The sequence below is a fragment of the Chamaea fasciata genome, unplaced genomic scaffold (assembly GCF_029207755.1).
Source record: "Chamaea fasciata isolate MVZ Bird 193981 ecotype frontalis unplaced genomic scaffold, bChaFas1.0.hap1 SCAF_14, whole genome shotgun sequence".
NCBI classification, from domain to species: Eukaryota; Metazoa; Chordata; class Aves; order Passeriformes; family Sylviidae; genus Chamaea; species Chamaea fasciata.
The window spans coordinates 9,822,440-9,845,172 of record NW_027094099.1 but is presented as its reverse complement, the minus strand read 5'-3'; the positions used below and the strand labels follow the sequence as shown (position 1 = coordinate 9,845,172).

The 22,733-nt window shown below is 39.3% G+C and overlaps 1 protein-coding gene across 3 annotated transcripts in view; it reads left to right on the top strand.

The window, feature by feature from the left end:
• Positions 1-22,733, top strand: part of FBN1 (fibrillin 1) — a 142,308-nt gene that overhangs the window by 84,159 nt on the left and 35,416 nt on the right. For 2 of the 3 annotated variants that reach the window (XM_066196683.1, XM_066196684.1), the window contains exons 20-32: positions 494-619; positions 1,017-1,136; positions 2,071-2,208; positions 3,201-3,251; positions 5,772-5,897; positions 6,687-6,911; positions 8,077-8,202; positions 8,295-8,423; positions 8,868-8,993; positions 9,122-9,247; positions 10,006-10,128; positions 13,736-13,861; positions 14,686-14,811. In XM_066196683.1, the coding sequence (XP_066052780.1) occupies positions 494-619; positions 1,017-1,136; positions 2,071-2,208; positions 3,201-3,251; positions 5,772-5,897; positions 6,687-6,911; positions 8,077-8,202; positions 8,295-8,423; positions 8,868-8,993; positions 9,122-9,247; positions 10,006-10,128; positions 13,736-13,861; positions 14,686-14,811 (1,668 nt within the window). Of the gene's footprint in view, positions 1-493; positions 620-1,016; positions 1,137-2,070; positions 2,209-3,200; positions 3,252-5,771; positions 5,898-6,686; positions 6,912-8,076; positions 8,203-8,294; positions 8,424-8,867; positions 8,994-9,121; positions 9,248-10,005; positions 10,129-13,735; positions 13,862-14,685; positions 14,812-22,733 lie in introns of those variants that run through there. The other variant, XM_066196685.1, reaches the window with a different exon arrangement.

Below are 22,733 nucleotides of genomic sequence, written 5' to 3'. Positions count from 1 at the left end.
TAGCACTAGCAATTCTATTTAAATTTTTCATCTCTGAAGCAAGTGTAGACTTACATTAGCCTTGTTAACTATAACATCTAAGACAGTTAAGAGCTAGCTTGGAAAAAATGGTGATTTAAAGACTAGGATGACCAGCAAACCTTTTCAAACCAATCCTCTCCTTGTTTCTTTCATGGCTGTGGGTGCTGCTGTGCAGCAACTCAGAGACTGCATAGACCTAATCCACAAGAAAGACAGGATGAAAGTGTGATTCCCAGCTTTATTTTGAGCTGTGATGTGACTGTCACTTACTATGAATGTGTGAGGAAAGAAAGTACAAGCTCTTGTGCAAACCTGTTTCTACAAAAAAAATCCAGTATTCATATTCCACACACACCACATCCCCCTGCCCTATTTGTCTCCTCTGAAAAGTGGCTGTTGGGAGGCAAATTCTGTCCTGACTTCTATTCCAGAAATGTTTTATTTCTTAAAAAGTTCTTTATTTTCATTGTAGATATTGATGAATGTGCACTGAATATGCTGCTTTGTGACAATGGGCAATGCAGAAATACCCCTGGAAGTTTCACCTGCACCTGTCCAAAGGGATTTGTATACACTCCTGATCTAAAAACATGTGAAGGTAATTGGCAACACACCATTTCATCCTAGTTTTATTCGTTTGGATTGTTCTCAGATTGTGCCAGAAATACTTTGAACCTTCATGAGGATATAATGTGTAAAACTAAAAAAAAATCACCATAAATAAATTCTGCGGGGGAGAAGGAGAATGAGGAAGGAGGGACAAAGCCAAAATGAAATGATTAGATAACCTAATGGAATAGCCTGTATTTTCTCTCCCTATTTACTACTGGCAGTGAGCCCACACTGTGCCAAGGGTGAGAAGAACCAAGCTTTACAAGTCTGTTGTGTGAGGAACAGAGCCAAAGGGGCTCCTGGTTTGAGCTCTTTTTGAGCCACAGACTGTTCTAACGTATCAATGTGTTTATGGGACTAATAGCAGTGTGTTTCTTTTCTAGATATTGATGAATGTGAATCCAACCCCTGTGTTAATGGAGTGTGCAAAAACACACCAGGTTCTTTTGTTTGTGAATGTTCTCCTGAAAGTACTTTGGATCCAACCAGAACCATCTGCATAGGTATTTATTCCTCTGAAGATTTTATATTTGCTGGTTAAAAATGTCCAATGACATGGGAACATTGTACACGGGCTTAAGAAAATCCTTTAAAATAACTTGCGTAGATTAATTTAGTGGAAAACATAACAGAATCAACATTACAAAGTGCTTGGTTTTGCCATTACCACAGAGGCATAAAGTGCACTTGGGAGCTTGGGGTGCTTTCATGTCAAATTTGAAAGAGGGTTAAAAATTTTTTCTAACCAACACAGAAATGCTAGGTCTGTGCTCACCTTCTTAATTTCTCCTGTAATAAGGTGAACGTGTTCTAATTAGGATCTGCTCTCTGGAAAGAATTTTGTATTTGAGATGGAGCATGAACAAGTTATGCACAGTCCAGACCAGCTCAAGAACATCCATGGACAATGCTGTGCCTCAGATACTCTGTGGGCTCATAATTTCCTTTCTTGCCTGTTCTGTTTGGACAGTAATTTATAGCTCTTTTCTAGTCAGTGAGGAAAACTGTAGGACTACAGCTGTCTGATCCTTAGCTATCTCCTGCCACTCCCCATATGGGAAGATATCCCAACTGGGGGATCTAGTAAAATAATGGAAGATGGAGCAAGAGTTCGTATCTACTCTATTCTTCTGCATGTGCCCCTAATCTGAGTCATAATCAATACAGGGCCTCGAATCTTAAATGGTACTGACATACTCCCTGTTAAGGACAATAAGTATAAACTAGGATTTGCAAGAGCTCTGTGCTGGGATGATTTCAGGCTATAGTCCGGCATAGAGAAGGTTAAATTAATTTTTAAAATAAATTTAGCTCTGATGTGGTAAATTATAATGAAAGGATGATTCTTTTTATGGTTAAATTCACATGTGTTTGTAAATACAGTAATGCATAATGCTAGAGAATCTACATGAAAACATATTGGTTTTTTCCGAACAGAAACTGTCAAGGGTACCTGTTGGCAGAACATAGTCAATGGAAGGTGTGAAATAAATATCAATGGAGCAACTCTGAAGTCCCAGTGCTGTTCCTCACTAGGTGCTGCTTGGGGAAGCCCATGTACACCGTGTGAACGAGGTAATGCTCTTTATTTTCCTCAGGAACCTGGGACTTTTCCTCCTCTGAGGTTGGTCCAGATTATTGTCGTAGAAGTTGGGCACAGGCTAGACAAATAACTTTACTTGTTCTGTTGTCAAGCAGTCATTCCTTATTCAGTCCCAGAAAAGAGAAGTCTTAATCTTTGAGAGGTAGCAGGTAGCTACAGAAGATCCTAACTGGATTTTACAGTAAATATTTTACAAGTTTAAGCACTGAAGGGAAAGGACCACACCTACAGTCTGTAAGGGACATCCTTAACTTTAGCATGGTTTGTCATAATTAGTGATTTGGAGTTCCTAACGATGTAGCAATAAATGCAGCAATAAATGTTCCCCAGAGATCCCAAGGAAATGTTAGAAACAAATGGATCTTTGGTGTGGTAATAAAGGGAGGAGAGGGAGTAGCCCTTGTTATTATACTCTGTAGATTAACTGATGACCTGGAGAATCATACAGTTGATCAAAAAATGAGTTGAGGTCGCTGCATATTTGTTTGATAATTTTACTGAGCTGGGAACCCAGAGATGAGCTGATGAATGCAGAAATGTGTGTGGGTTGTTATTTCTATATGTTTAAAGCTGCTAGTTTGCTCAAATCTTTGGTTAATTTCATTCTGTGTATCTTAACAGATTTCATCCTCATTCATCCATGATAAATAGGTCTGTAATGTGCTGTGATCAAGTGAAATGAATTAATTGGTTCAAATGAAACAGAAATCATAACCACTTTTAGGCTAGCTAGCTGAGACACATGGGAAGCAAAAGAGGATAAAGGCTCGCACTCTATATAGTTTATGTAGTTGCCTCATCTTATCTCTTTATTATCTCAGAAAATACTGGGATGCTGTCTAAGCACTCAGGCTTCTCAAAGCAATAAACTAGTTAATGTTTCACATGATCAGTTTTGCACAATAAATTAATGGTGAGTTTTGGACTGTAGTATTCTGAAACTTCACTTTTGTTTGTTTTACAGACCCAATATGTCAAAAGGGATATTCAAGAATAAGAGGAACATTGTGTGAAGGTATTTATTATTGCCTTAACATAAATCAGAGCTTGAATAAAAAGATGCCAGTGTTTTGATTTAAGTGGTTAATTTAGCATAGAGGAACACTGCCAAGTTCTTACCTTGTGTTGTTTCATTGACTTGATTAGAGTTACGTCAGGGATGAATTTGGTTTCAGTTTGTTTAACATTCCTGCATACTCACAGTTTATCTCAAAGTACATACTTGCAAATACAGTGTCTACCAGTATAAGGAGGTGGCTCTCTCTCCTTTCAAATTCTGACTAACCTGTTTTTACAAATTATGTGTCATATCTACTACAAAACATGGCATAAGTAATACAGTGATGTGATAAACCATTACAATGCTTTAGCAAAAGAATGTTCGAAGGCTGTCATTCACAGTAGTTTTCTTTTTTTTTCCTTAACCTTGGCTTTCTCCCATACGACATTATATGAAATCCTACATATTCCAAAGCATATTTTCACTGTCCTATAAAAAACCAAACAAACACAAAAACATCAGGACACAGTTATACTTTGGTTAAAGAAAAGGTTAATATTTTAAATATGTAGGTTTTTGCTTGGTATGAGATGACTCTATACTATTCTGTGAGAATTGAAGGTCCCACCCTATTTCATCTCTATTTGAATTATTTGAACCCCTGGAAAAGTACTGCATATTTACATAATATGCAGAAGCTCAGAGAGTCTCAAACTGCTGTGGGTCATCCTGACTGACAACATCTGACATGACACTGCAGTTAAAATATTTTTTAAAAATTACTCCCATATGTAGCTTCCATAAAGAAACATTGTTTTTTTTCCCTTAAAAAAAAAAAAAAGAGGAACACCCTCACACATACTCTTTGCTTTCCAAATGATGACTGAATACCTTGGCACGTCTGTGCTGCAGACCCACTGTACATAACTTATCTGACCTCAGCAACACTTTGTGAAGTGCTTAAGTGAAAGAAAAGAAAAAAAATAATGGGCCCACCTATCTCTCTTTGCAAGGAAAGTCTTAGAACATTTTCAACACTACCGGGATGGAAAGTTTATCCTTCCAAGATAGAGACATAATTGTTTTCAGCATTTCCTTTTCCAGCACATCAGATTACATCTATTACATGCTTTAATCTTTCTCATTTCTATGGGACCTGGATAGTCCCAGGTTTTTCAGAGTAGTTTCCCTTCCTTGTAACCTTATTGAAGCCTTACTTGGTTTTCAACCAATGTAAGCATTTTTCAAGACAGGGAAAGGTCTCTAGGAAATTTACTGGCAAGTTAGAGACAGAAGTAAGTTTAGTTCCCAAAAGGTGATAGTCAGTTCTCCCATACACAGCCCATGTAAAATGAGTAATAGATCTTGTGCAAGGAAATAAGCAAACGAAATTGGCAGCATTCCTCTCGTTTATGGGTGAGCCCTGGAGTTGTCAGCTGCAATATTGCTCACAGGCTGTGAACAGTGTTTCAGTGGTTTCTAATAATCCACTGGCTTTACTTCATACCTTCCAGTCAATTTACAATATCTGTTCAAGGGCAGAGGCCACTGATTTGCCCCCCAGCATTTATCCTCCATCGTGCTCCATGAGGTTTGAGAGATGCAGTCTCTTTGCACCAGGAGTTTTGTCTGGAGGCCTAACCAGCCCAACCTTCCCACTTGTTGGTTACTCTATACATGAGTAGTCACCTACAGATTTCCAGTCATTTTTTCCCATTTCTTGTTTTTATCCTCTCCTGTCCTAAAAATTGTCACGCTTCATCTTGGAGCATGTTTAATGTTGGAAGCTTTTTCCCAAAGGCAGTTGTGAAGCATATGCTTTCCACAAATGACATGGGTGGGACGACCTCACACTTAGATTACTAAACATTTATTTAAGCTCAAGCCAAGCTAATGCATATAATCAATTTATCCTTACCCAAAAATGCTAAATTTGTCTTTTACATATAGAAATACAGTTTTTACTTAACACAATTAAACTCTGTGTGTAGTTGTAAGGAGGTTATTTTAATATATATAAAGTTGCTAATTGCTGACAAGGACATAGGGCCAGATTTCAAATTGTATTGTAGTTTCCAGACATGCAGATAGGGAAAATTTTCAAAAATCTTAAAAAAAATACTGAATCTAGTTGGAATAATGCATAATGTCATTTTGAACTTACCTTAATCTTTCTTTGCCCATTTGCTTCAAATATCTGGCCCACAGTGAGTATGGAAATGGGTATAGTTTTTAAACACCCCTCCCTTTTCTGTTACTTTTGAATTTAAATTCAGTATATGTAGGAATAGCTAATAGCAGCATGTATTATTTCTGATCATCAGTTGTTTTCTGTAATTCATTGGATCTGGCTGACTTGCTTTGTGAATTGTAAATGTTTTGAATTTTTCCAGACCACGTAGACTGCTGTGTTCTTTTATTTTATCCTAAAAACACTACAATGTTATTATTTTTCATATCATATTTTTGCTAATTTGTTCATGTCTACCATGCTAGTGATTACTCTTACTCACTTCTGTTTTTTTTCTTTAATAGATGTTAATGAATGTGAGGTGTTTCCTGGAGTCTGTACAAATGGGCAGTGTGTCAATACCTTGGGGTCATTTGTTTGCCAGTGCCCCAATGGAATGACTTTAGATGCTTCTGGACGGACTTGTCTTGGTAGGTGTTAATCCCATTTACAGGTGTCCTGGGGAAGAGCAGATCTATGCAGTGACCAGTGGTTGAACTGCGTGTTTTCTAACAAGAAAGGACAATTATGTTTGCCCATTTTTCAAATGGAATTAGTCAGGGGCATGAACTTAATTCACCTGGAATAGGAGCAGGTTCCAATGGCAGTAGCTAAAGCCCATCACCATCTGCTAGCTGGTGAAAGCAGTTTAGTTCCTGATTGTTCATCTGACAAGTCCCTAGGGATCATCCATGCTCTTAGCACTCTTCATCTGCAGCCCCACTGAAACCGCCTTCCACAAAGGCTGGAATAGTGGAGGCCACACTGTTGTGGGCTGGGACTTGGCCATACCATGCCCCTTGATGGAGTGTGCAACAGAATATCCAAGTTTAGTATGCTGCCACCCAAAGCACCCTTGTCCATTTGTGACAGTAATGCCCAAGATTTGCCTCTGAACAGGGCATAAGTTGTAGTAATTAAAAGGCCTTATGTAAGTATGGCAAGCTGGAATGTTTAAAATCCTTTCCTGGTCCAAAATTTACTTCAGGTGTTGAGCACCATTTTTCAGGAGTTTTAAACTTGCTTCAACTGTTAATTTCTGAGTTCAGCATTGATATTTTACTGTTAGGAATTACGCGGTAAGCTTGGAATGCTCCTCTGAGTCCACAAATACGTGGAGCGAGCTGTCCTGTGAAGGGATTTTGGAAAAAAAAAAAATTCCCCTGCAGCAAACTACATTTTGTCTTTCTTTCTCAACATGCTGTTAAATTGTCCAACAGACATTCGCTTGGAGAGCTGCTACCTGCAGCACGAGGACGAGCAGTGCACAGCCCAGATCCCCGGCCGGCACCGCATGGACGCCTGCTGCTGCTCTGTGGGGGCAGCCTGGGGCTACGAGTGCGAGGAGTGTCCTCTCAGGGGAACTCCTGAGTTTGAAGCTCTTTGCCCAAGGGGACCTGGCTTCTCCACGAAGATAGAGATAAGTGGGAAGCCTTTCTCTAAAGGTATGTCATCCATTTGTGGTTAATTGCTGGCAAATCCTGATGGCTTCTACTTTTACTCTTCCATCAGACAGCTTCTCTGGATTTGAAAATTCTGGTGATAGGCACTTCAATCACCCTAAGGCACGTTTGAAAATCCAATTAGATTACATGGCAGCTGAAGCCCAAGTAAAATACAAGACAATTTAGTTTGTGTTAGAGACCATTAAATACCGTATAATACTGCAGCCTCAAAACGCAGAATTTGTGTCTCTCACTAGAGAGGTTAAATTGTGCCTGACTTTGCTTCCTGGCATCTCATAGTACAAGAACTGGAACAGACTGTGCAGTCAGCTTTGGATGTATTGAAAGAGCAATCCTTACTTGTGAAGGGTGCAATAGCTTTAATTCTAATGTGATACAACAAAGAAATGGTAATTAATTTGGGGAATTTCTTGTGAAGTTACTTGGAGTAGAGCAAATAGCTTCCAGGATGATGGCTCAAATCAGAGAATTTTATTTACAGTAAACCAAGTTGTGTTATGACTCTGGTTGGTAAACTTCCAGCATTAAATGGGAATCACACAGTGACATCCCAGAACCATGTGCTGAAAGCTGTCTTTCCAGGATTACCAGTGAGGTTAAGCTGGACGATGTTAGCAGTTACCCAAAAACGAATCATTATGAAGTCTGAAATGAGGGGAATATATGAGTCCAACAGTTGCCGTTGCTAGTTTCAGCCTTTTTTTTATAAACAGTTAATAAGATATTAATTATCCATGAAGAAAAGTGACATATGCTTTTATTTATGCTCATTATATTTTCTGTGACTCATAGAAGTCACATTTCTTTCTCAGAAATCAGAAGACAGAGTGCTTCTTTTGAAGGTTGTTTTTGCCTTGATCCTCTGTCCACTGAAATCTTCCTGAGCTGCAGATCAGATCCTGCAGGACACAGGGGAGACTAATACCATTCTGTAGCAGAAAGTGTTTTTGGCAGTTACAGCACAGAGTGTCTACACTGTTGGCTAGGGGGAAGTCAGTATCAGTTTATGTAGTGTAGTCTGATTTTCCCACAAGGAGGGGTCACCGCCATGAAAAAGGATGAGCTCTGATGTCAGTATTGCTCTTTTGTGCTCTGTTTTTGTATGCAATGGTAACATCATATGTCCACACTATCTCATTTTCAGACATCAATGAATGCAAAATGTTCCCCAGCCTTTGTACCCATGGAAAATGCAGAAATACCATTGGCAGTTTTAAGTGTAGATGTGACAGTGGATTTGCCCTCGATTCTGAAGAGAGGAACTGCACAGGTAATCTGCATGGATATCTCCCTCATAGCTTTGAATTGAAAAGGGAAAATGAAACTCCTCTGAAAATGCTGTGAATGTGTTTTGTCTTACAGATATCGATGAGTGCCGCATCTCTCCTGATCTTTGTGGCCAAGGCATCTGTGTCAATACTCCTGGAGACTTTGAGTGTGAATGTTTTGAAGGCTATGAAAGTGGATTTATGATGATGAAAAACTGCATGGGTATGTTTTTTTATAGACCTGAGATGTATGCTGTGTGCTAGTATGCTATGCATAGTTTATTTTGGGTTTGGGTTTTTTTTTTTTGGAAGTTTGATTGTGCTTGGATTTAAGTCTCTCATTTTGTGAGCCCTATTAAAGCTAACTTAAATGTGAATTTGCTGCTTCTGCAATATATAAGCATATATAAGCAAGGTACAGGAATTTAGGATGTTAAATTTGTCCCCACAGTCCCCATTTTGCTAAGTGGGACTCCACCCTGAACTTTGAAGTTAAGGTAAATTAAAATTTAGAAGAAGCCTTTTTGAGTTTATTTTCTTTCTCTAACTGTATTATGGTGCAAGGGATGAGTGGCTCTAGGACAGGCTACAGGGTCGATGAAGGCAGATGGTGCTGTGGTGAGGACGTGCTGGCCCTGCACTGATTTGTCTCCCTTTCTCCCCACAGACATCGACGAGTGTCAGCGCAATCCCCTTCTCTGCCGAGGTGGCACCTGCATCAACACAGAGGGAAGTTTTCGGTGTGATTGCCCTCCAGGCCATCAGATATCACCAAATATCTCTGCATGTGTAGGTGAGACAAGCAGGCAAAATCAAGATTGTGCGCAGCATTTTGTACCTCTCTTGTGCTGTGCATTTACAGTGTTCGCTTTAGTATCATTTTCAGGAGGAAAATGTGTTTCTCTTTTTCTTTTGCAACAGACATTAATGAATGTGAGCTGAGCACCAACCTGTGCCGAAATGGCCGTTGTGTCAACCTGATTGGAAAGTATCAGTGTGCTTGCAACCCTGGATATCAGTCCACACCAGACAAGCTATACTGTATCGGTAAGGACAAAATCTACACGAGAGCTCTAGCAAACAGGGAAGATAAAACACACAGAATTGTTTCAGTTTAGTTGATATACAAAGTCATCTTTAAGCATGAATGAAAAAACCTGTTACAGTTTGTCAAAATAGTATGCAAAATCTCCAAAACCCTCACATCCTTTTTTGAGAGCAATGAATAAAGTGACGGCAGTGCTACACTTAGCTGAGTAACAGATTATTTTCTCTAGCAAATCAATCATGATGCATAAAATCACATACTATTTTAAATGTCCCAAGACTTCAGACCTTGATGATTAAGAGAGAGTAAATTGTTAGATTAGTTATATATGTAGTTAAAATCATCATTCCTGCTGGACCATGAAATAGAATCATGTGGTTCAATTGCATACTTTCCTTCTACTGTGCCATGGAAAAATCCACTGGCTTTAATTCTGTCAAGTAAGTTTTTTACCTTGATCTTTACAAAAACTTTGTTGCCCCTCCTCATGCTGTAGTAACTCAGTGCTATTTCTATATGTAGAAGGAGAAGCACAGAAGTATTTGTGTATGCAGTCAGGTATCATCTCTTTCCATCCCTGGTTTGCCTGAATCCATCCCAGTGCCTGCCTTTGCAAACACTTGAATGTTAGTGTGCAAACGCCAAGTGTAGATTCTGGATTGATGGTGTACTGGAAAGCTGACACAAAGTGTGTCCTTGAAGTGTGCTTTAAAGTAAAAGGTATTGTGGGTTTTAACTGTCATTTTCTCCTTTTTAGATATTGATGAGTGCCAGATAATGAATGGTGGCTGTGAGGACTTCTGTACAAACTCGGAGGGCAGCTATGAATGTAGCTGTAAACAAGGCTTTGCACTCATGCCAGACCACAGGACATGCACTGGTAAGGGAGACTTTGGGAACTTTTCTGCTTAAAGGGTTCATTTCAATAGTTTAAAAATGAACCTTCTTTTAAAGGTTAAAGCTATTGTAATAAATACACTATTAAAAAGAGAAAATAAATGGAAAGCAAAGTTCTTTTTTCTGAAGTAAATATCTCCAAAATATCAGAATTGGGCAACTGCAGAAAGAAGTGCTTTGAAGGGAATTGGTTCTTGATAATTTCGGAAAGTGTACAAGTTGATTCTGATTTTAATAAAAAAAATCTCTGTTTTTTTCAGTAGGAGATAAATTTTCCCCCTTAAGATATTATAGTAGATCCAAATCCAAAACAGGTTGAAGACCATTAAAAAAACTATCATGAACAGAAGCGAAAATACTGTGCGTGTGTATTGTATGGTTAGGTTGGAGAGAGGATATACAGAGACACTAGAAAAGAAGCTGATTGCTCTGTTCTGTGGTTTTGTGGTATCTGCTCTTAAGCTAGCAAGAAAATTCCTATTTTTAATTCTTTGTTTAGTCAAGTGCAAGTATGCTGCATTAATTCAGAGCTGAATGAGTTGCAGAGAAATTAAAATCTGAATAGTGTGAATCATTCTTAGGAAACAGGTCTTTTGCACTCTTAAAAGGGTTTGTGAGAAAATTTTCAGAGCTCTCTTATGGCCGGGTGTTCTCCTTTGGGAGTCTGGGAGTCATAATCCCAGGAAGTGAATTGTACTTGGTGATTTCCACATAGGTTACTGGAAAGATAATTCTACCCTACTTTTCTCTTCCTTGCTTCACAACCACTGGTCTGATGAGATGTGAATATTTGCCAGCTGTTTGCCAATTCCATCCAAGAGCTCCTTGAAGAGCATGAGAATTATAACAGGGTTAATCCCTTGGAATAGAATTGCCTTTATAGTTGAACAAATGGAGAGTTTTCTATACTGGATTAATAGAGTGCTCACATTTAGAATTTGTAAATATTTATAGACCTTGAACCAGGGTCTCAATTACCCTAAGGCTACTCACTACCATTCCAGAAGACAAAAGAGCCCTAAAGCACAGCAAAATGTAGTTTTCCCCCATCAGAAAAGTGTAAAGTAGCCAGCCTTCAGCAAGTATCAGACCCTCATTCAAAGAAAGAATTCAACTAGAAAAAGTGCAGATTTGATTGACCCTGAAAACCTAAAATATTTAGATTAGAAGTAGTTTGCTTTAGCTCAAGTTTCTAGAAAAGGCAAGCTTTTACAAAAACCTGCCCAAACACTGATGTTTGGGGCACTTTTTTAATGCAAAAATAAAGCCAGTTGATTGAAATTGTGCCTCAGCCAGAATCTAAACCCAGTGAGAGGATTAGAGTGACATGAGAGGGAAGGGAGGAGGGGGGAAGCAGAGCCTCTGAGTCACTTCTCTGTTTTCATCTTCTTGATTTGACTCTGACCAAATGACCCAAATGTGCACTTGGACAGTCTTTGGGATCTCAAGTCTGCTGGCTTGAAACAGTTCTGTCTTTACTCCCCCTTATCCTTTGCTACCCAAACACATCTCTAACCCCAGAACCGTTCATTTACAACATCTTCCTGCATGTTAAACTAAAATTTTGGAATGGGAAACTATCATCTTTCTTTCTCAAAGTCAAAATGCAAGCATCTGCCTTTGCTGTGAGGAGGGGATGGATTCTCTGTGGTTTGTCCACACGTTAACCTGACCCTAAACACGTCCAAAGAAATTTGTAGTCAAATCTTACTTTACTTGTGAATTTCTCCATATCTATTTCTACATATCCAGCCTTGACTCTGAAAAATAGAATTTCCTTCACAGGCCAGCTGTAATAACTATTAGCTATTCATTTTCATACTCTCCTCTAATAAGGACTAGAGTGCTATAGCCACATATAAAAAGGTTTAAATAGCAGAAACACCAGACGTCTTTGGATGTCAAGTCAAATCTAAGAAAATATCCAGAGATGTGAGGGGTCACCTTCACTACCCTATTAGTATTGAAAACACTGTTTCTTGCTCTTGAAAAGATGTTATTTGTGTATGTAAACCTCTGGTGAAGATTCAAAATCCACATACTAAAGATTTGCCTCTGCCCAAAGGAGTAAGAATAAAAATAATTTGTGACGTTTGCTTTCATGGCACTAAATACCTGGTTTTACACTGTTAGATGTTTGTGCATGGTCCAGGATTAAATAGAACTGTGGCCTTCAATTGTGAAACACCTATTTTACATTTTCAGTTTTCTCTGTGTGTGAACATGTCTTTTACCTTTAACATCACACAAAGCTGGAAGCCATCACAGAATGTATTTCCTGATAATTGACCTGGTAAGAATGCTCTGCAGTTCAGTAGTAGGTCATGTTTGAATTGGTGAGGTTATGCATAAATAATCAGCTCAATTAGGAGGAACAACAGGTTCTTTGTCAGCTGATTTTCCCTCAACTGTGAAATCGGTACAGTGGCAGGTTTGTAAATAAAGTTCTTTATTTCTGTCGTTATTATTCCCATTTCTAGAGCTTAAATTTGCATGTTAATTCAAATTCCATTCCAAATTAACATTTTCAGGCTTATGTCCATGCCAGCATTATTTGCTTGTTAAGATAAACAGGGACTGGTCAGCCTTCTTCCTTGCAGAAATTCTGCATCCACACAAGCACTAGCTGCTAGAAATACAGAAGAATAATGAACAAAATATTTTAAATTAATGTGACTTCATTTTCTGCAGCTGCATAATTACTGCAATCCACAATAGACTGCTCTGATAATGAGTTACACCCTTTCTCTTGGAGAGGATTCCTGAATCTTGTCCTTTTTGTGCTGATTTTTTTCCCATGGTATCACTAGGCAGAGATTCTGATTTTTGCTCTTGTTGGTCTGTGTTGGTGCTGACACAGGAAGATTCTAGAGATTTTTACAAGGAGCACTAGCATAATCCCAGGGGCTCTGAAAGATTCCATAATTTAGCATGGTTGCCTTAATATAATAAAGTATCTGCTTCTGCAGCTTGGCTCCAATCAGTGATGGCAATTTTATCTATTGAGAAAACAACTTTTCATCCTAGAGGATATAACTATATGGCTGGCCTGGCCAGTCAGCTGAAATGCTAAATAAGACCATAAAAATCTCTTAGTGAAATAAATGTATGTACTGTAATTATTCATATCATTAGTTGAACTGTTTCCAGTTTGTCACCACCCTTGAGATCTCTGGAAGTGTTTTGCATGTATGATGGCTTTTTTAAGATCTGTAAAGTTTGATATTTTTGTCACTGAATTTGACTTCAGAGCTTCCCTTGATTTCAACAATGATGGATTGTATCCAAGAATGCCCAATAATATGTGGCCTTGTGGTGTGACAAAGGTTCCATTGGAGTTCTTTTCTCTGAAGGAAAAGTTGATTCCTGTTCCTCCCACTTGAGTCAGTCAGAAGGGAATGTTTTGCCACTGATTTTAGCTGGAGACAAGGAGCTTACTCATCAGGACAATTTTGCAATGTACTGCTCAGTTATTTACAAGGATTCAATCTTCACAATGTTTATCAGAGAATGAAAATGCTTACTTGGCATGATGATGGTTCATTGAATTGGATAAAGGTAAAATATTTTAATCTGATTTTCCCCTGTAGATATTGATGAGTGTGAAGACAATCCTAACATCTGTGATGGAGGCCAGTGTACAAACATCCCAGGAGAATACAGGTGTCTCTGCTATGATGGATTCATGGCATCTGAAGACATGAAGACTTGCATAGGTAAGTGAAAGTACATATATTCCAATCTGCATTAAACACGGAAAAAATATTCATTAAGGCACTCTTTCCAAGTAGACAGACAATGACATTTGAAGAGTATTGCTCTTATCTCCTAATTTTTGTCACCTGACCAGAGAAGCAGCCCTATTGCACAAATGCAAATGTAATCTTCTGTATATCCCTGTAGATTGGGGTGCAGACATGATCTATAGCATTGCATCTTTAGGTCCTCTTCCAGTGAGGTTTTTACGCAGCTTAGATAAAAGAGTGCCTGCAGAAAGGAAGTGGATGGTGCTGCGGAAAAATTCTAGCAAGATAAATCACTAGTGCTGATTTAAACTTGTCTCTGAGACAAAACTATGTTGAAGTGTTGTACCTTGGTAGATCAGAGTTGTGAAACAATGTATCTCCAAACCCACATTTTCACATTTTAATTTAAAATCTTGAGTGTATTTCGAGAGAAATGTCTGACAAAACTAGATCATGCATGCATGCATGCGTATATAAATATATACAGACACATAGGTGTAGAAATTATCAATAATCATAGTATAGTCATTCTTTGGATAATGTACTGCACCTTAGTGTCTATTTTTAGGAAAAGTTGGCATTAAAGGTATGTTAATGCAGATATGGTAATATAACACTGTTACACCCGATCTCAAAATATGTGCTTGTGTGCTAAGTAAAGAATAACTACTATAAGCAGCTTTTCCTTTGCATATCTAGACCTATTTTTGTATCAAAATTCGTATATAAAGAGATTTTTCCAGTTACTTTCTAAGAATTGTATTTAATAAATCTTAATTAATGTGTTTTTTTAGATGTTAATGAGTGTGATCTGCATCCAAACATCTGTCTGAGTGGAACCTGTGAGAATACAAAAGGCTCATTTATCTGTCACTGTGATATGGGATATTCAGGCAAGAAAGGCACAACTGGTTGCACAGGTAAGTTTTAAAGCTTAATTATTAATTTTTACTTAAACTCTGTCTGCTTTTCTGGTGTTTAGAACCTCCTCTCACTGTGCTTCTTTTCACTTACTTGTGCTCTTATTTTACCTCTCATCCAAATCTGCTGAGCTTGTGTTCTGCTAAACTTCCATGGTAGAGCATTCAGCCTGATTCTGCTGCTTCTGAAAGGAGTGGAGTATAGATTGGGATGAGAACTGGGTGTGTTACTGCACAGTTGCTCATCTAAGAGAACAGCAAATGCCATTCTCTGTAACTTGACAGACTCCTGAGGACCTCAGTGGATTAGTTAATTGTATACTATGCAAGCAAATAACAGGTATCTGTTCAAAGTATTATTTGGCAAACACAGATGGCTTGAAATATGTGCTAAAATATATTTGCAGTTTTTGCAAAGTGTCGACTACAGTTGCACAACTACATTCTATCAGCTGTATCAGAATTTGCTTTATTTCATGTATTGCCAGCAAACAGAAATGAGATTCAAATATACAGGCTCTGAGGGCATGATATTAATAATCCAAGTGCTGGAGTCTCAAGCCAAGGTGTTGAGACTCTTAGTCTTTGCCCAAATATGAATGCAAACATATGTTTAATATAATTTTAAATGTAGACATAGGGTAAACACATTTCTGGCAATGTCATTGAGACACACTTTTATTCTTAGTCTGCCCTTATTGTACAGATTTAATAATATTATTTTTTAGTGCCCCAAATATATGAAGCTGGTTTTTTACAGCTCTCACAGAAAAATCTGAGAGCTGGGGTTGTATTTTGCATATTGGACTATGGATGAAGAATTGTGCATTAGTAACAGCTGCCTTTGACTACATAGGAACTGATCTAAATCCAAGAAATCCCTAATTGTACTCCGTAGACCAACATTTCAGTGTTCTTTGTTTCTGTACTAAATTAGATGAAGATATCCAGAACTTCAGACCTGAAAGCCCTCACACTGATCAGTTACACATGGTGCAGCTATCAGTCCCAGCCTAAGGAGCAGGCAGGGAAGACGAAGCAGTGAGTTGAAGTCAAGAGACAGAGACAGGTTGTGGAGGCAGGGGAGGAATCTGAGGTATGGCTTCTGGAGAAGTGCCTGGGAATAGCCACCATTTTGGCATCATGTGATTCAAGGTAGTGGCAAATGTCCCAAGCAATATTTTTTTGTTAAAGGAGAGGCCAGGAAATCCCTCTGTCTAAGTCTTGTCCCAGCCAAGCCCTGACCTGTGGATGGACACTGTCTGTCTTGAGGGCTCTTCCCACCTCCTTACACATTTTTAAATTTTCCTGTTGCTTTTGTCTGCATGCCAGTATTCCAGAACACTCACCAGGAAAAACAGCAGAACACCTTAATTCCAACAGATACTATAAAGAGACTCAGTAATATGAAAGAGCCCAGTGGTCTAAGACAAAAAGGTGAAGTATCAGCTATGCTGATACAACTGAGATGGGACCATACTCAAATAATGAATTTATTATTTTTTTTAATTTAAATAAGAAAGCAGGAAGCAGAGCAGGAAATTTCTAGATTCTAGGTTTCATAATGAAAAAACTGGATACAGATCCCATAGTGACTACATTGTGCAGGTTCTCACATTGTGGTTTTTAAAATGTGTGATTTACTGCTGGAGAACTTGAATTCCCCATTTCTTGTTTGCACTGTACTAGAGCAGAGTTGAAGTTTTCAAGCTCAGGTACTGCATACTGTGAGAGTGTCCTTCAATACTTCTTCTGGAAGGACCTTGCCAACAGCACCTTGACCCCAGAATTCAGTTCTTGTCTTACAGACAGATCAAAAGCATCCACAGTTTTTAGGAATTCCCATAGAAAAAAAAAAAGTTACAAAAACATGTACAGCACTTTGAATGGGAGATCCTCTGTTTCATGAGAACAACTAAATCATGTCCTTTGGGTTCTATTCCAATTTTGTCTAAATATTTCAGCTCCCTTGTCATTACTGAGTGTTTCCATTTTAACAAATAAACTTGTTTTTTTCCCCCCAATCATTTAACAGTATTCAGAATCCACCCACTTACATTCCCATCCCACACAGATGTTAGCTCCCCTAGTTCTCCCCTCTCCTTGGTTCTCAGTAAGAATGTGGCAGGGTTTAGTAACAAAAATACTATTTTTAAAATACCATGCAAAAATACAGGTGGTAGATGCAGCTTTCCGACATTAAATGCTGTGAATGGTTTAATTTCCATTCACAAGGCGAACTGTGATAATACTGGCTTTAGAACAGCTCATTTTAGATTTTCCTAGGCAGGCAATGATATGCAGTCACTGGAGAGAAGATTGCTGCATTTTCCCCTGCCCAAGTTCCAGATCACCCAGCTTTATGGCAAATACCTTGTCTCTACTTTTTCTGTCAATAAAGCATACATGTACTTGTGCAGAAATGAAATCCTGCTTTGGCACTTGCATTTGTATTTTGTGATTCATCACCACTCTGAATTACTGCCTGTAAATCTGCAATATTTCACTGTTGATGTAGAGCCTTAAACTTGCTTTGATATTTTCATGGAGAAAAAAAAAAATCTTCTCTGACTCTTTCCCATCCATCCTTGCAGTTATGGCTATGTGTGCAGCCCCTCTGGTGGTTCTTGGTGAAGGGGGGCTTGCACAAGTTTAGGGTGCTCTTCACAGAGTCAAACTGAAAGAGGTGAACTTGGGCAGTAATTGCCCAACGTGGCCAACAGATCAAAACTAAGTATGTTACAAGTCAGCTGAATTTCCCCACAGCAGGCTCAGGGAGCTGGAAGGCTGAGACCAGGCTCTGACTCCACAAGGGCCGTGCTGTTGCCATGTGGAGGAAGGCTGGTGGAAGGTATTCAGCTGCAGCCTTGGTGTGGGCTGTGAGCTTGGAGGGTTTGGTGTGGAACGTCTCCAGTGATGATGGTGTTAGTGGATACAGGAGGAGTGAGTGCACACTGTGTACCTGCATGGCTGACAAGAACTTGGTTCTAGAGAGGTTAGACATCTGATATAGGGAAAGGAAGAGGTGAGCCTGTCATTTGCCCTCCAAAATAGAGCCATAATATTTTGTGACTTGTATAATGTGCTCTCCTCTCCATTTTTAATGGCTTCTGGCCATTAATAATACATTGTACTTCACGCTTGATGGCACAAAAGAGTTCTGGTACCAGTGAAACATATGTTTGCCATCATGAATCTGGGAGCTGGCTGTGTCAGGCCAAATACCAGAAGATAATGATAATGAGATGCTGCCCACCAAAGGAGGGTGTTACAGGAGGAGTGTATTGGCAGTGGGCATCTGTCCAGCAGTAACACGCTGTGCCTCAGTGTGCTGATGATGTAAGGATGGACAGCAGGCAAGAGCTGAACTGTCCCATGTGAAACTCCAAGAGTACAGTATGCTGAATAAAATCTGAGAGTGATTCCAAAAGAGAAAACAATTTTACATCTAGGAAGATCAGAATAGAGGACTTTTTCCATATATTTTTTTACTTGTATGAGCTACACGTTGAAATTCACAGTGTTTTCCCTCTGAAAAGCCTTAGTTTTTCCTGCCTGATTACATGGGCAGCAACCCAGGAGGAGGAAATGCCTTGTGACTTCCACCAGACGACTGGCCCTTGGGGAGCGGGACCCAGGCTTGAAATACCAGTGAAACGTCAGTGCGATAAAATGCACAGATATGCAGAGACTGCCAAAAAAATGTAAAAGTCAGAAAATGCTTAAGGGATTTGCATAATTCCTGACAAACAGTACTGATTTATAGGTGGAATCTGAATTAAATTTATGGTTTGCTAAGGATCCTTATAGACCATTGAAGTCCAGTGTACCTAACCTCTAGGTACACAGAGTGCCTAGAGGATTTCATGCCCAGCAATGAACACGTGAATTATCAACTCTTATTCTGTTCAAATGCAGAGGAATATTTCTAGAGTACAGGCGAGGAAACAGTGACTTATTCCCACTCTTCTCTCTGGCCAACTTCAATGATCCGCTTACAGACTGAGTAGGGATGTGTTGTGCAGATATTGGCTAGCAGTTTCTTCCCTTTGGTTGCCACATTTTGCAAGCATAGTGCAAAGGGTGACAGGTATATATGATGTGTATTTTTGCTGCACACACATTGAGAGCCCTAAAAATTTGTGCCACTGTGATTAATCGGAGAGGCACTTTATTAATTGCTAAAGACCTGAGAGAAATAATATTTGTCCAAAGAAGAGAACTGAAGGAGCCAACAAAATAGGGTGACTGACAGGTTTTTTCCCCCAGAGTGGTTAGGATTGTTATGATGTCAGACCTGCATATTATTTATCGTGCGTGTTCTCATCTGTTGTAGGCAGACAACTCTCTTAGTATAAATGGGAGTTGTGCAATTGCAAAGCTGAGAACATGTGTGCAGCAGCACTGGGGCACAGTGGGACCGGCTGAGGATGCAGTGTCAGTCTCTGACTGGAATGTCTTTATTTTCCTTGGCTTGTCACGGACTCGTGCTGGAGGCAGAAGGAGAAGGTTGATATAAATCAGTGACTCACTCCTTTACTCTTTAGTGAAAATCCCCATGAAGTCAGTGGGAATAGGCCATCATTGTGTGAAACCCTGACTTCAGTAGTGTCCTCGTGGGTGCTCTTTGGGTCATGATACCTTTACTCAGACCGAGTAATGCCTTTGTCTTCAGACAATTTAATGAAAATAGCTGGAGTATTTGATGAGTATAGTACTGTTTGTACTGCCATGCAGACAGAACAGGCTGGACTCGTGCTTTTATTAAAGATATTGAGTTAATTTTTCCCCTACAGAGCTCAGCTTCTCCTTTCTGTTTCATTCTGTGAAGCCATAATTCAATACTTATGGCAACATAAATCCATATTAAGCTCCAGTATAAGCAGGCATAAATTCCACTGATTTCAGTGCACCATTAACACAGGACCATTTTTGGTCTGAGATCTCTTTTGCCTTGGAAATAATTGCAGTGCAATAAATGTAGACTTATAACTCAGCTGTGCAATGAAAGGAGAGAATGGGGATTATAGCAAAACAACATCTGAGTTAAACACAGGGGAAAAGAAGTAAAATCTGGCATGAAGCCAGTGATGGTATTTCATATGCCTCAATCAGCTTTCATTTAAGTATCTGAAAAACCTTTCCATGCATCATGGAAATAAGCCCTGCAATGTCCCTTTAAAGGGAGGTGGTATTAGAGAATACAGGTTGCATTCCCTATTTGATCTTTACCCAGGTAAAATAGTATTGAAATCTATTGAAATGTTTTACTGGAGAAAAGCTTTTTTTTTTTTTTTTTATTCAAAGCAAGTAGAATGACATTTCAGAGGCTGATGGCTGAGAAAGTTGATCCCATTATAAATACTGGTGTTTGGATATAGATTCATTCTTCCAGCTTTCATCCCAAAAAAGTTTCTAAGCTTTTTAGGGTGTGTGTCAAACAGCTGATGGGGAACAAATGTCCACTGCAAGGGCCCCAGTGTTGTGGTGCTGCTGTTCCGCTGGGAGGTGTTAGTGGGGATTCTCAGGTACAGTGTGTCAGTGGGTCAGTGCATGGAGGGATGGAGTCCTCAGTCACTTTATGGAGAGTGGAAAATTTGGCTTGGGTTTTCTTAAATTTGAGCCTGAGCATGACTTCATTGCGGTGTAGCTGTTGCATGCAAGTTTCTGTTTGTGTTTGCTGGTGGTTTAAAAAAATTCTTGGCAGAAACCTCTCTGCTGGTGATGGGGTTTTTTGTGGTGATTTGTTGTGCTCTGCAGGGTATAAGGAAACTTGTGATTGTAAGTTTCAAAGCATCAAAAAATCAAATACGGTGGAGTCTTAATGTGAGCAGTGGTTTAACAGTTTGGGGTTTAAAATCGTGTAAAGGTTAAAATAGGGAGTGTTTGCCTCAGCTTTTTTATGTCAGTGTATACTGTAGCTGACCTCTCTAAATTCCTTCCAGTCTTTCCCCAAGCCAAAATGAGTTGCTTTTTTTTTCAGGCCACCCTTAAGATTTTTTGACAGACACAAGTTTCCTGTTTAGGGTGATGTTATCTTCATATGAGTTTCTGCACATGCTAAGGCAACACTGCTCTGAGATTATTTGTTCCTGACCCTTTTTTTAAGTTTTAAAAAGTGTCCGTTTGCATGTTTTCAGGCCTGTTGGTGGAGTTTAAATTCATTAATGGTAGATTCCAGCTGTCAGATTTAGATTCATATCTCGAAGTCAGCATTCAGATTATGGCAATATTCTTGTCTGGGGTTTTGAGTCAAAGCAATGCCTCGCCTAGAAAGAGACTGAGAAAAGTAAGATTGGATTAAATTCCACTTCAACAGACTAAAAAAAACTCCAAAAAATTAAAAGCCAACCCACCAACAAACAAACTAAACAAAACAAAACACCTCAAAACCAAATCACATGGACTCTTCCCACCCCTCCAAAATCTCAAGAACAAAAAACCCCAAGCAAGCATAAAACTTACCAAACGAACACCCCGTCCCTCACAACCAGCAGTCAGTTTGGGTCTTTTCTGGCCATGAGTATTTCATTTGGGGATAATAGACAGACATCGTCTACTTCTTGAAGTCATGCGTTGCCTTTGTGAAAAGGCAAAATACGTGTAGAAGGCACAGTGAAAGGACACAGCCTTTTGTCTATAGAAGTGTGGACAGAAAAACATAAGAAAGTGTTGTAAAGGAAACTGTTAAGCATTTTCACAGTTTCTGCATTAGCTCCACAACCTTGCCCTCTTTAAGGAGCTAATTGTTTTTAGGTAAAACCATAGGGAAATTCAAGTCTATGATTTTGGGGCTGAAAATCCCAAAGGCTGTTACATATTTAATGGCTGATGGCTTTTCCTGATCAACTTCTTGAGAAGGATCTGAGCTGGGTTTTTTTCTGTGGAATCATGTAGAGTTGTGAGCTTGTTTTCCCTTTCCATCAGCTGTTCTACAGAGTGAGATGATTTGGCTTACAGCAACATCAAAGACACCTGGGAGGGCTAAAAAAATGGGTATCAGTTTTAAGTGGTTTGATGTGAACCCTAGGTAAGTTACATCCTGCATGGAAGTAAAATGCAGTTTGATAGCTCAGTTACAGAAAATACTGTAAAAGCCAAAGCTCAGATAGGCAAGAAAATTCCTGCCAGTTTTGTTTCAGTTACCAGTAGTAATTTCTAAAAACTTTGCCATTTAGTTTATACATTCTGCAACTACTTATATGGAGCATTAATAAAGTTTTGTGAGACGGAAAATATGGAGTTCAATTTGGATTTTGCAGTGTATATATCTTGACATTTCCAGAGAATGCCCAAAAATGAAAATAAGGGGAAAATAGCAAGTACTGAAATAGAATGTGCTGATATGACCATGTATGTTGAAGATTGGATGACTTGCTGCCTGGTGTCTCCAAGGATGCTGACTTCTTCCCATTGTATTAGGTTTCCTGAGTTCCTAATAAACTGCCTGCCTGATGAGCTCCTCAGCTGTCTTGGTAAACACAGTGGCACTGTCTGTCCCTCACCTTGCCCACAGCCTCTGACCAAGCTGAACCTGCTTCATTCCCTGCCTGGGGACAGTCCTAGGGGCAGCTGGCTGGTGGTGCCTGGCTGGTGTTTATCAGCATCTGTGCGGATACTGGGGGCTGTGGGAGTGCTGCATTCCAGGAGTCCCAGGGCAGTAGAGTTTCCTCTGAGACTTTTTAGCAAACTCTGCAATGTGGAGCCACCAATATAGTCCCTCTCTGCAAACTCTGCACATCTCTGCAGGATGGCCCTTCTGAGTTACTGTTTTCCTTCTTTAATACAGACTTTAGAGTGAACTGCAGAAGCACTGCTTCTTATGCCTATCAGAGGAACAGGTAGTGGGGCAGCATATTTGAAATGTCCTACATGCTTCTTTGCTTTTCTTTGCTTTTCTTTGCTTTTCCTGCTTGTGATTT